This window comes from Planococcus citri, chromosome 1, assembly GCF_950023065.1.
Source record: "Planococcus citri chromosome 1, ihPlaCitr1.1, whole genome shotgun sequence".
Taxonomy (NCBI): domain Eukaryota; kingdom Metazoa; phylum Arthropoda; class Insecta; order Hemiptera; family Pseudococcidae; genus Planococcus; species Planococcus citri.
Genome location: NC_088677.1, coordinates 1,050,444 through 1,066,527, shown reverse-complemented (window position 1 = coordinate 1,066,527; position 16,084 = coordinate 1,050,444). Strand labels below are relative to the sequence as shown.

Sequence of the window (16,084 nt, the reverse complement as noted above, 5' to 3'; positions counted from 1 at the left end):
CTCGAAAATATTCAAATTTGGTCCGGTCTAGGAGCTTGGTGAAAATATCCGCGATATTTTCCTCACTCGCCACCGGAATTACACAAATCTCTCCCTTGGAGACTAAATCATGAACGAAACGATAAGCGATATCTATATGTTTACTTCTGCCAGTGAAATTACCCCTACAGGCAAGAGATACAGCACCAGAGTTATCTTCGTATATCTTAACGTTGCAATCCACTTTACCAAACTCAGACAATAATCCCTTGATCCACATCACTTCCTGAGTGGCATCAGCAAGTGCATAAAATTCAGCCTGAGTGGATGCTCTGGTCACTGCTCCCTGTTTGACACTCTTCCATAACACAGGATTTCCATACACACGAATAACGAATCCAGATGTGGACTTTCTATCATTCAGATCTTGAGCATGATCCGCATCAACGTAACAATCCAACACTGGATCCGAGGAACCAATACTAACATATTTCAGACAAAGATCACGAGTACAATACAAATATCTGAGCACTCTCAACGCATACTCAAAATACTCCTTACAATAGCCTGCCTGAAAACGACTCAAATAACCACTCGAAAATGAGATATCAGGACGAGTTGCTGCGGCAATATACAACAAAGCACCTATTAAACTCCTATAAGGCAAATCATCTCTCACTTCGTCCATTTTTCTCAACTTGAGACCACTTTCCATAGGTGTTGTAAAAATCTGCTCGGAGTCTGCTACACGATATTTCACAGCTAATTCTTCAATGTATGCCGATTGTACCAATTCCATAACACCACCAGTTCGATCATAACGAATTTCAACGCCTAAATAATTCGACACAGGTCCCATGACCTTCATAGAAAATCTTGAGCACAATTTCCAAATCACTGATTGAATTTCTCTGAGATCACCACCGCAAATCAACAAATCATCAACATATACCAATATGAACACATTTCCTCTTACGTAAATACATCTCTCAGAACCAAAATTCTTGAAGCCTAAAGACTTGAGATACCTATCAAGACATTCGTACCAACATCTCGGACTTTCGCGCAAACCGTATAGTGCCTTTTTCAACTTGAGTACTTTACCAGGTCTGATAGGATATCCTTTCGGAGGACTGACATAAACTTCCGACTTGACTTCACCATTTAAGAACGCAGCATCAACATCCAACTGCTCAATATGCCACTTATTCTTCACAGCTAACGAAAAATAGGTCTTTACAGCTGCCATACTAACAACTGGTGAGTATAATTCTTCAAGCTCGTCATCTTGTTGGTAACCACGAACAACAACTCGAGCTTTCAGCGAACCATCAGCTTTCTTGGCATATACCCACTTCAAATCTAGAGCTTTATGACCTTCAGGTAGGTCAGTTTCAATCCAGGTGGCATTCTTCTCAATATTTCGAAGCTCCTTTTCCATTGCCTCCTTCCATTCATCAGCTCGTTCGTCAGTAGTTGCCTCCTCATACGTATCCGGAACACCTACTTGGACAAAATAGGCAACTGGTGAGCCATACCTATCTATTGGTTTCTTCTCACGTGACGATCTCCGAGGTAACTCACGCTCACTCGATTCACTTGACCTCAACTCATTCGACCTTGACTCATTCGACCTTGACTCATCCTCTTCATCATCACTATCTAGGTACATTATTCTACTTTTGGTTGGATCAATAAACTTCACGTTCCTAGACACAGTTATTTCTCCATTACACAAGATACGATAACCAGTTTCCTCAAAACCAACGATTTTCCCATAGACTCCTTTCTTGGACCATTTATCAGGACGCCTTTGGTCAGGTACACGAACGAAAACCTCCGATCCATACAAAACAAGATTCGAAACGTCAGGTTTCTTACCAAAAAGAAGCTCAAATGGTGTACGATTTTCCACTGAATTTGCAAGGACACGATTGCCAATGTAAACTGCTGCTTTAACAACCTCTGGCCAAAATCTCTTATCAACACCAGACTCATCAAACAGACAATTAGCACGATTAACGATCACCTGATTGAGACGTTCAGCACATCCGTTCAACTGCTGTGTATATGGTGGAACCTTCTGAATAAAGAACCCTTTCTCTCTCGAAAAATCATAAAAACGCCTATTGATATATTCGCGACCATTATCACATCTCAAATTCAGAATTTTCTTACCAGTTAAATTCGTTACCTTGTTATAATAATCCACAAAACAATCGAATACCTCGGACTTCGCATTGATACAATATACCTTCACATACTTGCTATAATCGTCTGTAAAGGTGACAAAATATTGCTCACCTCTATTGCCCTTTGTCATATGAGGTCCATTCACGTCTGTGTGAACAATTTCAAGCAAATCATTAGCCCTACTTCGACCTCCGCCAAACGATAAATTTCTCATCTTATTCCGGTTACACAGATCACATTCAACATACTCATCAGAAACATTACTAGGAAAACCATCCAACATATTACCTTTAGCCAACTCCTTGATAGTATAAAAATTCACATGACCCAACACTCGATGCCAATACTTTTTATCTGTCTCAACCTTACGTGAAGCATAGATACACTTATCACCGTTATCAAAATTACCATTTTTGCCCTCATATTTGCACGTTATCTCGTACAGTTTACCCTTTTTGGTTCCAATACCTATCAACTGTCTAGACCTATTATACACTTCTGCTTTACCATCACCTAAAACAATAGTATACCCAGCCTGATCAATAGTACTCAGAGATAACAGATTATTCCTAATTTCTTCTACCAAATATACATTTTTAATTTTACAACTAGTTAATTTTCTATCAACTTTAAATACAACATTAACATTACCAATATATTCCGATTTGCATGGATAACCATCACCAACCTTAACATCAACAGGTTGTTTCAAACGAATACACTCAGAAAAATATTCCTTTTTACAAACTAGGTGGTCAGTGGCACCACTATCTAACAACCAAGACATCAAACTATTGTTACCTTCGATTTCGGAATTATTAATTGACAACTGATGATTATCTACTTCAATTAGAAACGATTCTGGCGGATTTCGATTTTGATTATTGTTGCTATTACCACGACCCCGATAGCCTCTTCTCCCTCGACGATTGGACCAATTACCGCGAAAATTACCTCGTCCATTATGACGTCTGCCTTGATTAGTCCATTTATTACGACACTGTTTCTTCATATGCCCTTTTTCACCGCACCCGAAACACTGAATGTCCCTTTTGGCATAAAATAATGAACTCGAATTAACACCATCTGCAGGCTCGTCACTTTTATTCTCGGAACTGGAGCTAGTTTTTATCTCAGAACTGGAACTTTTATCTTCGGAAGGTGTACTTTGGACTTCAGTGGGTGACTTTTTACTTGATAGGAACTTTGATTTTACATATTGCAGCTTAGACTCGTCGGCAGGTAAAACATCAACGATATCATTCAAATGTTCAAGCTCCTTTGGCATTTTTAACAATAAATGAGCTAATTCACCATCTTCGTCGACTGCTTTACCGGAGGCTCGGACTTTATGAACTCGTTTTCCAAATTCGGCAATAAATTCGGTTCTTGTTTGCTTGCTGGGTTCATATTGTAAAGCACTGAGCTCATTTTCCGCCAGTACTTGCTCAGCTCGGCCAACACGATTATACAGCTTCTCTAAAACATCCCACATACCTTTCGCCGATGTCTGATTCAAAACTAGACATAACATTTCATGAGACAACGAATTCGCAATAATACTCTTGGCTTTAGAGTCTTTGGATTTGGTCTGATCCGTCGGTTCAACTGAGATACAGGTCAAAACTTCCTTTGCCTCTAGATACAGCTTCATTCGAAAGCTCCACGTATGATAATTAGTTCCATCGAACTCCGGAACACCGCAAAATTGATCTCTAGCCAACATATTCACTTTAAAAAACTTACGTAACGATAAAAAACGGCAAACAAGTTCAAAAAAAATTCAAAAAAAAAATTCAGGCCACAACCACACATTAATTTTTCAATCTACAACTTGAAAACCACGCCTGATACCATGTCAAACTATCGAGAGACGAATACAACATATCTACAGCAACGAACACAACGGAATAACGTATATTTGGTCAGGTATGATATGTACAATGAGTACAAGTACAAAGTGGAAAATCCCACAAGCTTATCTCGTACCTATAGAATAGCTACGAGTACGTAGACGATACAATAACGGATCACATCGACTATCTAACAGCTATTGTTGTTATAAGTTGGAAGAAAAAATTTTCACAACACGATGAAATGATTCTACGAGTTAAGGATGTTTTGCGTCGCGTCGTCGCGTCTGCAATTTTAAAGATATGCACAAGCACAATGCACATGCAGGAAAATGCAGGCGAAGGCAGATTAACGGGTCGATGGTTGGTTATGAGAGTGACCAGCAAACAAAGGGTGTAATGAAGCGTTTCTGTAACGCGATATTCCGTTACAAAGTAAATCAAGTTTTTTCTCTTTGAGGTCGCGACTGTCCTGCAGTTACGAGTATGCTACTCGTATTTGAACGACTCTGTATGTATAGATAGGGATACGAGTAGATAGATGTACCTCATCTCTACCCAAAAAATTGACATTGCTCGCTGGGGTGTATCTTCTCCAATGCCTATCTGTAGTCTACCTTTTTTTTTTGTTTTTTTGTTTTTGCCTTTATGCAAACGGTTACTTGGCGAAGTCTGCTTTTTTTTCTTCTTCTTTCGAATACACGAATACGATGATACGTGGTCTGCTAGATATTTTGGTTGGTTAACGTCGCGACGCGACGCGATGCGACGTGTCGATGCTCGTTCGCGTATTACGAGTACGTATTTATCGATTCCGATCACGTAGCTGTAATGAGAATGACTAATGAATCGCCTTTCTTTTTTCCAAATTTACACACGACAAGGACGCGAAGCAACGAGACGCGATGCCGATGCCGCGTATTATACGAGCGTGCTTTTTATTTTATTTTTTCACGTAGCTCGTAGCTCGTCTCGAGTGGATGGTGGATGTGTATAGTAGAGCACAGCTCTGCATCATTGGTAGAGGTACATCTCATCACCAACTGTTCCGACTGTTTTATTAACTACATGTTAGTAGTATGCACTTCCACTTACTGACTGAGGTAGAGGTACCCACTACTCACTACTTTCGTGTGGATACTCGTACTTATAATAATAGCACTCGAATGAGAAAAAAGCGACGGTGATGTATTGTTGAAGCGATTTTCAATGCACACGTCCTCCACGAAAACACCGAACAGTATGTAGAGTATATGTCTGCCCCCTTAGCACCGCATTGGCATTGCCATGCCCTACATATCGAGTATACACATACAAGTTCTCATAGCCCATAGGAGAGTGGTACATAGAAGAGTAAGCAAGGTACGAGTATATCGAATTACTTATTCGGCTACCCCTGCGAGCAACCCTTCTAACCCAGTTCGGTTTGTATATATACTCGTACTTGTAAATAACAATGAATGAAAAATTCATTGTGAGCTGCTCTACGCTGCTCAAATTCAATAGAGAAAGTCGAACCGAGAGTGGAGAACTATTTCTGAAGATGAAATGTCTCGTCGTGTCGCGTCGTCGTCGCTGCTTTGCTCATTTTGTTGCTGCGATAGAGCTTCGTGGTGGGTGTTTCGTTAATTTATGCGAAAAATTGACTAGTACATATAAGAGCGAATTTTCGACTTCGAATTTTTTTTGATTTTTTAAAATTTGAAATACTTTGTAAAAGAGAACCAACGTAAAGTTGTTAGAAAGTCATTTTTTGATTAACTTGTCAAAACGTCCCTCCTAATCCTAGTTTTTACTAAAATTGCTGAGAAATTCCTGCTAAATGGTCCAAACATCCAAAAAGAATTGATTTTTGACGTGGCTGTTAAAAAAGTATTGCTTTTTTCCAAAATTGCCTTACAAAAATCCTGCTTTTCCTGTCAGAACTGTCAAAAAATGTAACTTTATGACAAAATTGTCAAAAAGATCTGTTTTTTGTGAACATTGTCAGAATGTCACATTTTTCTAACTTTACTCGTCTATTTTATTTTTTTTTGAAAAAATTTGTCAAATAATCGTAATTTTTGTCAAAATTGCTGAGAAATTCTTGCTTTTTTGCCAAAATACCCAAAAAGCATTAATTTTTTTTGTTGTTAAAATTGTCAAAAAATTCCTGTTTTTTTAAAAAAAATTGTCACCCTGTTGCATTTTTGGACAAAATTACTAGATGTCGCTTTTTATAAAATTTACAAATACATAGTCGTAATTTTTTTCAAAATGGATTTTGCCAAAGCCAAAACATCCAAAAAGCGTTGATTTCTGCCTTATGTTTAAAAAGTCCTCTATCTGTTTCAAAAATGGTTAAACCAAAGTCCTGTTTTCTGGAAAATTTGCTCGATAAGGTCCTTTTTTCTGGCTATAATTGCAAAAATCTCATTTTTCATAAAAAATTGTCAAAAAATTCCAATTTTAACCAACATTGTCAAAAACACTGGATTTTTGCTAAAATTGTCAAAATATTTAATAATAAGTATATTTTTGCTTGAATGTTATTTTTTGTTCAAACTTTCAAATACTCGTCATTTTTTTTTCAAAAAATTGCCAAGAAAAATTTTTTGTTTTTTTGCCAAAACATTCAAAAATCATTGATTTTTGCCTTAAGTGTTCAAAAAGTTCTCTTTCTGTTCCAGAATGGTCAGATAAAAGTCCTGTTCCTTAGCGAAATTGCTCAACAAGGTTCTGTTTTCTTGCAAAAATTGTCAAAAAAAGTCTCATTTTTTGTGAAAATTGTCTGAAAATTTTAATTGTTATCAATCAATATTGTCAAAAAATGTTCAAAAAATTCATGTTTTTTCTAGAATGTCGTTTTTTGATAAGATTTTAAAATAGTCGTAATTTTTGTCAAAATCACTGAGAATTTTTTTTGTCAATTCGCCCAAAAAGCATTTATTTTTTGTCTTAGCTGTTTGAAAAGTCCTTTTACTGTCTCAAAATGTCCAAACAAAGTCTTGTTTTTTGCCAAAATTGCCTAAAAAGTTCTATCTTTTTGTGAAAATTTCCGGAAAAGGTAGGTAGTTATAGGTAGCGTTTTTTGTCGGACGTTTTGGGGGGGGGGGGTGTTTACTGTTTATGTTTAAAAATAATTCTTGTTTTGCCAAAATTGTCAAAAAATTTTATTGTTGCTAACATTTTTAAATTTTTGCTCAAATTGTCAAAAAATGATGTCTTTTGTCATTTATGTGTAATTACCAGAAAAGTGCAGTTTTTTTCTGTCAAAGGTAGGTGTCGACTTTCATGCACCAAAAGTCGAATCCTGTTTTTTTTTTCTTTCTAAATTGTCCATTAAAAGTCCCATTTCTTGTCAAAATTGTCAAAAAGTCCTGTTACTTGCCTAGACTGCCATGAAAAATCTTATCTTCTTTATAATGTCAAAAAAGTTCTGTTTTGCTAAAATTGTCAGTTTTATTTTTTTTCATTTCTTCAATAAAAATTTGTGATTTTCATTCCACTTTCAGTTTTTTTAATTCTCTTTGAGAACCGAAACATTTTGACCCACAAGTAAACAAATTGTGGCTTGAAAAATTTTTAATCCTCCTCTTCCCCAAATTGGAACACTTGAAGGAAACTATCTTCAAAAATCCTGCTTCTGTCCTGTTTCAGCAATCAGCAAATCAGCATTTAATGTACTATTTGTTAGACACCTTGTAGCATTTGCCGGTCGTCACTCGAAACGGTCAAAAATTTGAATCCCCCCTCCCCTCCACCATATTTCAGTGTAGTTTGTATTTGAAGGACTGGAAAATTGGAAATATTGGTCCGAAAAACCTGAAAAAGTGAGGGAAAATCATTTTTCAAAATAAAGAACACCCTGCTCATAAGGTTTGCAAATAATGGTAACTTTAACATGCATCAAAATTTTAGCAATTAAAGATTGGAACTTGTTGGTTTTCTTCAAAGTTCTAAAGACGTTGGTTGATGGACAGTAAAAATTATTCACCGTAAATAATGAACGTACCCCAAGTAGGTACTTGTACGTATAGATATGTACTATGCTACACGTACACGTACTTGGTAATGGTATTATACAAGCACGTTTTACTTGTCTATTTGATAGCTGCTAGTGCTACCTGAACCAATCTACCTACCTACGTGTTTCGTTCAACCTGTTGACCGGTGTAGGTAACATTTTCATTGATGAAATGAAATATTATGCAGGAAATCATCAAGGGCGTGTGTAAATTTTACGTCTCTCTTCTCAATACGAGTGTTCTATGTCTTCGAGAAATTAAAATTTAGTTATCTTAAGTACCTTTCGTATATATGTGTACCTCTACCAGTCTACCTAATTAACTGCTTATGATAATTTTATACTCATACTCGTACCTACGTATTATTTGTATCAAAATTTACGCGGTTTATTTGATTTGTTTTTGTTTTGTTATTTTTTCAGGATCACGATGTATTACATAGCTGGCTACTAGATTTACATTTTGAAGAATATTTTCCTCTGTTCGTGGCTTCCGGTTACGATATGCCAACAATTGTCAGAATGACCCCAGAGGTTAGTATAGTGGTAATTTTTGAAATTTAACCGCCTTGTTGGGTTGCATGTTTTCGTCCTCACTCCTCACGAAGTGACCGCAACCGTATAGTGTAATACCATACAAAGAGGTTCATTTTACATTTGACGAATTTAAGAGCGAATACTGAATAGTAGCAGCCAGCAGGTTAGCAGAACTTGGCAGTCGTTGGTTGGGGGCCTCAGGTCGCCGCGGTCACTGTCACGGTGCGCTATTATAAGTTATAATTTTTTTCAAAGTCAACCAGCGCGTAATTAATTGTCGGTGGTCGGTGGCTGACTAAACAAGAGCTGGGTAATTAATTTGGTCAGCGGTGTTATACCGACGAATGATAGCTTTCCTTAGTGTACGAATGACTATGATTAAAGTTCAGCTTGTTCGCGTAGTACTGTGTATTTCTACCCGCTACCTATTAAACGAGTATTAATATTTTATAAAACATCGGTTCCGCGATATTGCTTTTCGTAATACGAGCTAAATGGCTAAATTCAAGATTAGATAACTGCCAAATTTTGACCTTTTGTGTAATCCCGTGACTTCGAGTGAGGTGTTTATTGCCACGTTATTACGAATGCGATGCGTATTTAGACAGAGTCTATGTAGAACACAATTTACACGTACGTACACGTGTATTAAGGATTACCATAGCTACGAGTACGAACGAGAAGCATACATTAAAAAGGAAACAGGAAAATAAATACAGAAAATCAGCTTTTCATGTCTCATTTATTTGCACCAACTTCCAAACCTAAGGAGTTGCTTTAAGTGTCGATTTCGATTCGAATAAAAATTGAAATGCTGTAAAGGGCACGTTCAAAACCACGTGTCAGTAAAATTTCGAACATCTGATTTTTTTTTTCAATTTTAAGCAAATTTTTGAAAATTTGTAAACTCGAATTAGTTTTTTATTAAAAATGTAACATTCCTGTAACGTAGTTCTTTTCAAATAAAATCGATTAAAGTTCATTCTCATAATAATATAGGTCTCTTCGAATCAATTTCCAGTATTTTTTGTCGATTTGCAGCCTCCAGTGAGATGATTTGTTTGAAAGAATACCAAAAATCTATAGCTCTGTTTTAAAAATGTTACATTTTCACTGAAAAAAAATTAAATTGAGAGGCAAATAAATAACTGGAGTGATTCTATTTGGAGTTTTTCAAGATATTTATACGTGTGTGTTTTTGATTACAGGATTTAACTGCTATCGGTATCAAGAAACCAAATCATCGGAAGCGATTAAAAGCGGAAATAGCGCAATTGAAAATATCTGACGGTCTTCCGGAATACATTCCAGTGAGTATAGATAAATGCTGACAGTGTAGATGAGCACACGCGGCATATTTGTACACATTTCTGATATTTATATGTACCAACAGTACGGCGTAATTTTAGAGAAATTTTGTCATTTTAATGAGCAACTATCGCATAATGTTGATTATAAAAAAATCTGCAAGGTGTCTAATTATCCAGAAAATCCCTGGTTTCCTTGTCATTTATTAGTGTTCTGTTTTTTTTTTCAAAATTGTCAAAAAGTTTTTACTTTTTTAAGGAATTTCAAGATTGAAAAATTTGATCGGTAAAGAAAGGAAAAAATGGTGAAAAATTTTAGCCACCTTTTTCTCCCCGGAAATTAAAATATTATGTATTTGTAAAAATGTCCTATAATTTTTAATTTTTCAATGAAACTTTACTATTCTCATTTTCTTTTAAGTATGGTTTGAAATTTTCCCTTTTTCCTCGAGTGGTAAAATTTTTTTTAAACAACTACTAACGAAAAAAAGTTTACATCCCCTTCCTCGCCCCTCAATTGAAATATTTCAAAAAATCCCCCCCCCCTTTAGTTTAGAATTTTAAGTGAAATAATTGAAATACAAAAAAATAAAAATAAAAAAAAAGTTGGTGTTCTTTTCCTTTCTTTCCAATCAATAAAAATACTCCAAAAAGTGTATTTTTTCATTTTTCTATAAATTTTATAACATTTTTCATTTTTTATTCTGTCTTTTTTCCAGAATACATACGTAATTTAAATCTTTTTTCTCGAGTAATAATTTCAAAGAATTGAAAATATAGATATAAAAAAATATGGATACTCCTCTCCCCCCCACCAAAAAAAAGAAAATGTTTTAAAAACCATATTGTTTTTCATGTTTCAATTCAACATAGATTTTAAAATTTTTCAGAATTTTGAATTTTTTTTTCTTTTCTAAAATTTGTGATCTGTCACGAGAAAACCAGCTTAGTGTCCAAAAAATTGATATATTTTTTATGGGGGATATCAGTAGTACTTAGGGTGCTGAATCCGACTGTGGGGGTTGAAACGTTCGCGAACGATTCTTTTGACCCTAAATCTGAGGTCAAAAAAATAGAGCAACTACAGTAAACATTGAGAAATTTTTTTTTTTTGATTTTCTTGAAAGGCATGTTCTGGGGAGTCGAAATGCCAATTTTTGCAACAATCGGCCCAGATTTGGAGGACTTGTGCCATATTTTGAAATTTGAGTAAGGCTTGAGTTGGAAAAATCAACTCTTTTCACCTTACACAAATTTGTTAAGAAACGTGATAAATTTAATAATAATAACTTATTCTTCATTAATAATTCATACTCGGGTAGTTTTTTCAACATTTTTGGCAAAAAATTCAAAAAAATCGAAAAAATTGATTTTGGGAAATTTTGATTATTGGACTTGGCAACCTTGAATGTGATCATTCTGAAAAAAAATATCGCGGGTTATGTTGGCACGCATGGGGGCCAAAAGTGGTGCAAGTTTCATGGACCTACAAATTTTAGATTGCCTGATACATAGACTCAAAACTTCAAATGCCCTTCCTGTAAAATTTTTTGGACACTAGGTTGGTTTTCTCGTGACAGATCACAATTTTATAAAAAATTAAAAAACAAAAAATCTACAGGAGGAAAATTCTTTATCATTTTTTTTCAAAATATAGCATTTTTTTGTCGAACAATAATTTTGAAGAATTATTGCGAGAAATTAAAAAAAAAATATTGACGCCCTATCCCGACTCTCTCCTCAGAAATTTGGAATATTTCAGAAGCGTTTTAACCAAATTTCAAAAAATGTTTCATTCATTCTCACCTTTTTTCTGAGCTATTCGAAATTTTTTTCTCAGGTGGTTATGATAGAGAATCAGAATTAAAAATGAACCTTTTGGAAATCATATCCCTTCCTTTAAAAAATTAAAATATTTCAAAACTGATTTTTTTTTTCATTTTTCCATTAATTTTATTGAATTTTTCTGTTTTTATTCCTCCTTCATTTCACTTCGTGAAGAACTGAAATTGATTCACCAAACAAAATTTTTCATTTATTCCAATCATTGTCAGCCAATTCATCATCTTTTTTCAATTTTTTTTCTTCTCAAGTGTGATGTGTAAAAAGAAAGGAAAATACTCTTTCCTTTTCTTCCTCTCCCCATCAGGAAAATTTAATTCTTCAGAAAACTTTTTTTCGTTTTTTGATTAGTTTTTAAAATTTTTCATTTTTACTTTTTTCCAGAGTTCAGAACTTTTTTTTTCAATTTTGTCTTGAATGAGTAGTAGAGAATTGAAAGGTGAAAAAATATCGACACTCTCTCCCTCTCCCTCTCTCTTCCTTCCTCCAAAAATAGTATGTAATAGGATATGTATTTGTTAAAATGTATTTTCAAAAAAAAAAAAAAAAATAGAAAATTTGAAAATTTGTCAAAAATTGAAAAATCAGCTCGAACAGTTCAAAATTTAGTCGTAATGTGTATAAATGACATGCTCTTTAAATGATATAAATTTTAGCTTGTGATGGGAGTTGATGAGTTATGAAAGTTTTCTTGTTAGTAAGCATTCAAAAAAGTTGAGTTTTTCTTCGTCAACTGGTCGAATTTAAACGTTACAAATTGCTTCATTAATTATCGAGATGACTAGTGCTATATTCTAGGTTATTTTGTATTATACTCGTACATATGTGCTCGTACGTTATGTTTACACGAGTCGAGTTGTTGATAAGCGCGAGCTCGTGCTCGCGGATCCTTATGCTGCGTAATGGAAACAGCTTGACGCTGACTCTACACTATCGACTATTAGATGAACGCGCGTAATGCGTATTAATTTAAATACCATAGAGAAAAAAAAGTACATATAATAATCAAATATGCGTGTAAGTAAAGCTAAACGTTGCAATTTAAATTGCAGGGTTCCTTAAACGAGTGGTTACAGCTGTTAAGATTAGAAGAATATAAACCAGCTCTGGCTAGTCAAGGTTACGAAACAATTGAAGACGTATTGCAATTAACGTGGGAAGATTTGGAAGATATTGGAATTGTTAAATTAGGTCATCAGAAACGATTATTATTAGCTATTAAACGAGTCAAAGATCTCAAAGCCGGCAAGATATTCCCGAAACCGAGTTTAAATTTAATTCAAACGCAGGTGAGCGAAATATTCAATATGGTTTACTCCTTATCTCGTAATTGTAATTTGTATATGATATCGTTGCACGTGCCAAATGATTAAAAACTCAATAACTTACCGTAGTAGTTAGGCTTATTTGGAGTGATCTTTATCCCAGTCTAATGCACGTACCTGACTATACCTCTTTACTTACCTACCTAATGCCTGTATACCTTTACCTAACTACTTATTACTTATCATAATGCTACAGCAATAATTATTGTAGAAACTGACGATTTATTTATCGTCGTTTCTTATCCTTAATCGATTAGGTACCTACTAAAATTTAATCTTATAAAGCGTCGCTTGAGTCTAATTCTAATCGCTTCAATGATGCTCAAAACCATCGAGTAACCTGACTTTTATTTTTATCGAGGAGTGATTTACCTACAGTGTGTCTCAAAAGTGCAAGTTTTTCAATCAGTCAAAAATTGGATATTTCTTGTCCACTTTTCAATCGTGAGTTTTTAGCTCAACTTTTTCAAGAATTTCTAAAATCAAAAGTTGCCAATCCAAATCAATTTTTCTATTAGTTTTCATTCTTCTAAAGACATACGAGGACATCGAAGACTGATTTATTTTTTGTAAATATTCAGTTACTTTTAAATGTGTGATTCGAGTTGGTATCCCACTAGTAAAATTAGGTTTCATAGTTAGCACTATTCTAGTACTTACTACTTACTCATAATACCTACCTAATCCCTATAGAATAGACAGCAGCTACCTATCTAGTGCATTTTACTATTTACTCTCATCTTCATCAAATTTCATCGTAATAACAGCACTTTATAAAATGTATGCGTACTTCATCTATCATTTTACATCTTTCACATTACCTATACTCTTTTGTTATCACGTCTCATCTACGATTAGGACATATTTTGGAAACCTCATTTGAGCACGTTCTTTTTTTTTTCATTTTTTTTTCTTTTTCTTCCGTCTTAAATGGACGTACTCGTAATACGTAACAACCACCACTCGCAGTAGCGCTTACTTGTGTATCTCTGTTGCATGTGTGCGTCTAAAGGTAAGCATCGAATCACATTCTCCGTGCAGCACTGTAAGTTCCAATGTCTCGTACGATCTCGATTGTCCTCGTGTACATACAACATATCATAGTTTCCACCAACCGTGGGAACTGGAAACTACTCAACAGTTATATTATCCAACTGCTGATATTGTGCCAATAAAGGTAGGTTCGTTGGCGAGTATTCGGCATTTTGAGACGTAGCGACGCTAACGCGATGAATTTTAATTTCGCAGATACGAAATCCGAGAGGAAAATCGCTGGAGAGTTTGAAAGATGGAACGAATAATGTGGCAACCAACGGTACGAGTAGTTTTGTACCCGGTGTTCCGCAACAGTTGCCCGTTTTCGGATGGAAGTATCGTAGCTACGACGATGGAGATATCACGCCGACCAATGAAAATTTAACCTTTCACGAAGGCGGTGGTACGTTGCCTCGACCCAGAGGTCTAGTCAGACCTAGGCCAGTTGCTAAAATACCTGCTACCTTGTGCCAGTCTTATAGAAATGAGTAAGTTTATTGTTTTTTTTTTTTTTTTTTTTTTGTACACTGGGACGACGAGGGCTCAAAATTGAACCATTATATTTTCATCCTAACGAGGATTTGAATGAAAGCACGACCTGTTGTATCGAAAAAAGTAATTATGTAAATATTCAAACTCAGCACCTTTTGGAATGAGTTGAGTTGAGCTGAATTTTGATCAAAATTTTGGATATTGGTCTTCCCCCCTCACCATAAGGCGATGGGGAGGGAGGGAGGGATCGAAGGATCAAAATTTTCCTAAAAACTGAAAATTTTCGAATGCTTTGAATTCCAATTTTTGTTTGAAAATTTTTCAAAGGCGGTCTCAAGCACAGAGATAACTATTTCTTTTGGAAAAATAGTGAACTTTTGGAAAATGGCGGGGGAGGGGAAGGGTTCAATACGATGGAAATTTTCTCAACTTACATACGACTCTAAAATCTCATTTATTATTATGTACTTGAAAACATACATTAATATAGGTATGATGTACGTTGTATGAGCAGTTTCGTAACATACTATTCTTATCGAGCTCTTTTTATTAGCTTGTTTTGATCGAGACTCACAGCGTGTCTGTTTCTTTGAATTTCGTAGTATTTTATGCGTTTGTCAGCCGAGAAATTGGTTCATATTTGATAAAATACTCGCAATCTAAACTGTATTTATGCTGATAAAGTATAGCCTCGAGAATGACGCAAATTTAAAAAAAAAAATAAAAAATACAGCTGCGATTTATTCGAGCTTATACGTTAGATTACTCCACTCGAGAGAAATTATTATCGCTTCGAGTGTGACTGATAGTTATAATAAATTAATAAATCAATGATTCATTACAGAGAACAAAATACAACGAACGAAATTAAAAAGAAACCTCCGTCCCCTCCGAAAAGACACTCGGAAAGCATTACCGTCGTAGCTGATCTTCACTGTACGCATATTCCGCCGGATCCGGCTCCTTCGACGCCTCCGTGGAGTGCCGAAGAACGCCAGTTGATCGCCTCGTTGAAAGCTCAAGGAGGTTCCGATAGCAGCTTTAAGGTGCGCATAAATTACCCGGTTTATTTTTTTATGTAATTAATTATTAGACTACTGAAAAGGTTGATTTTTACAATTTCCGTTGTTTTTTTCTATTCTGTTACAGTCAAGTAGTTCTAGCACAGAATCAGATTCTATACCATTTGCCAATGAAAATGCCGGTACGATTAAGCAGAGGATTAGTAGATCAAATTCTGGTGAGCGTTTGATGTATTTTTAAAGTCATCTTTCTTAGGGTGGTTCAGTTCTCCGAAGTTTCGCTATTTTGCGCTCTCGTCGCATTGAAATTGTTCAATTTTATCAGAAATTAATCTTTATTTTTTGATTTCCTCTTATAGTCCTGCATGTGACAATAGGAGTAATTGCACCCGCCCCCCGCCGATCTTCCGGGACAACTTTTTTCTTAAAGGGGGCATCCTAAAGAACATTTTAAAGCGAACTTGCCCAAAAAAAAGTTGGCCTTACTTACAAA

At 35.3% G+C, this 16,084-nt stretch overlaps 1 protein-coding gene across 6 annotated transcripts in view; it reads left to right on the top strand.

Annotated features, from left to right (window-relative positions):
• The window catches only part of ckn (CRK like proto-oncogene, adaptor protein), a 153,253-nt gene that overhangs the window by 132,012 nt on the left and 5,157 nt on the right, over positions 1 to 16,084 (top strand). For 5 of the 6 annotated variants that reach the window (XM_065362007.1, XM_065361988.1, XM_065361980.1 and 2 more), the window contains exons 6-12: positions 8,455 to 8,565; positions 9,777 to 9,878; positions 12,770 to 13,006; positions 14,055 to 14,219; positions 14,291 to 14,565; positions 15,414 to 15,615; positions 15,719 to 15,809. In XM_065362007.1, coding sequence (XP_065218079.1) covers positions 8,455 to 8,565; positions 9,777 to 9,878; positions 12,770 to 13,006; positions 14,055 to 14,219; positions 14,291 to 14,565; positions 15,414 to 15,615; positions 15,719 to 15,809 — 1,183 coding nt within the window. The remainder of the gene's footprint in view (positions 1 to 8,454; positions 8,566 to 9,776; positions 9,879 to 12,769; positions 13,007 to 14,054; positions 14,220 to 14,290; positions 14,566 to 15,413; positions 15,616 to 15,718; positions 15,810 to 16,084) is intronic. The other variant, XM_065361972.1, reaches the window with a different exon arrangement.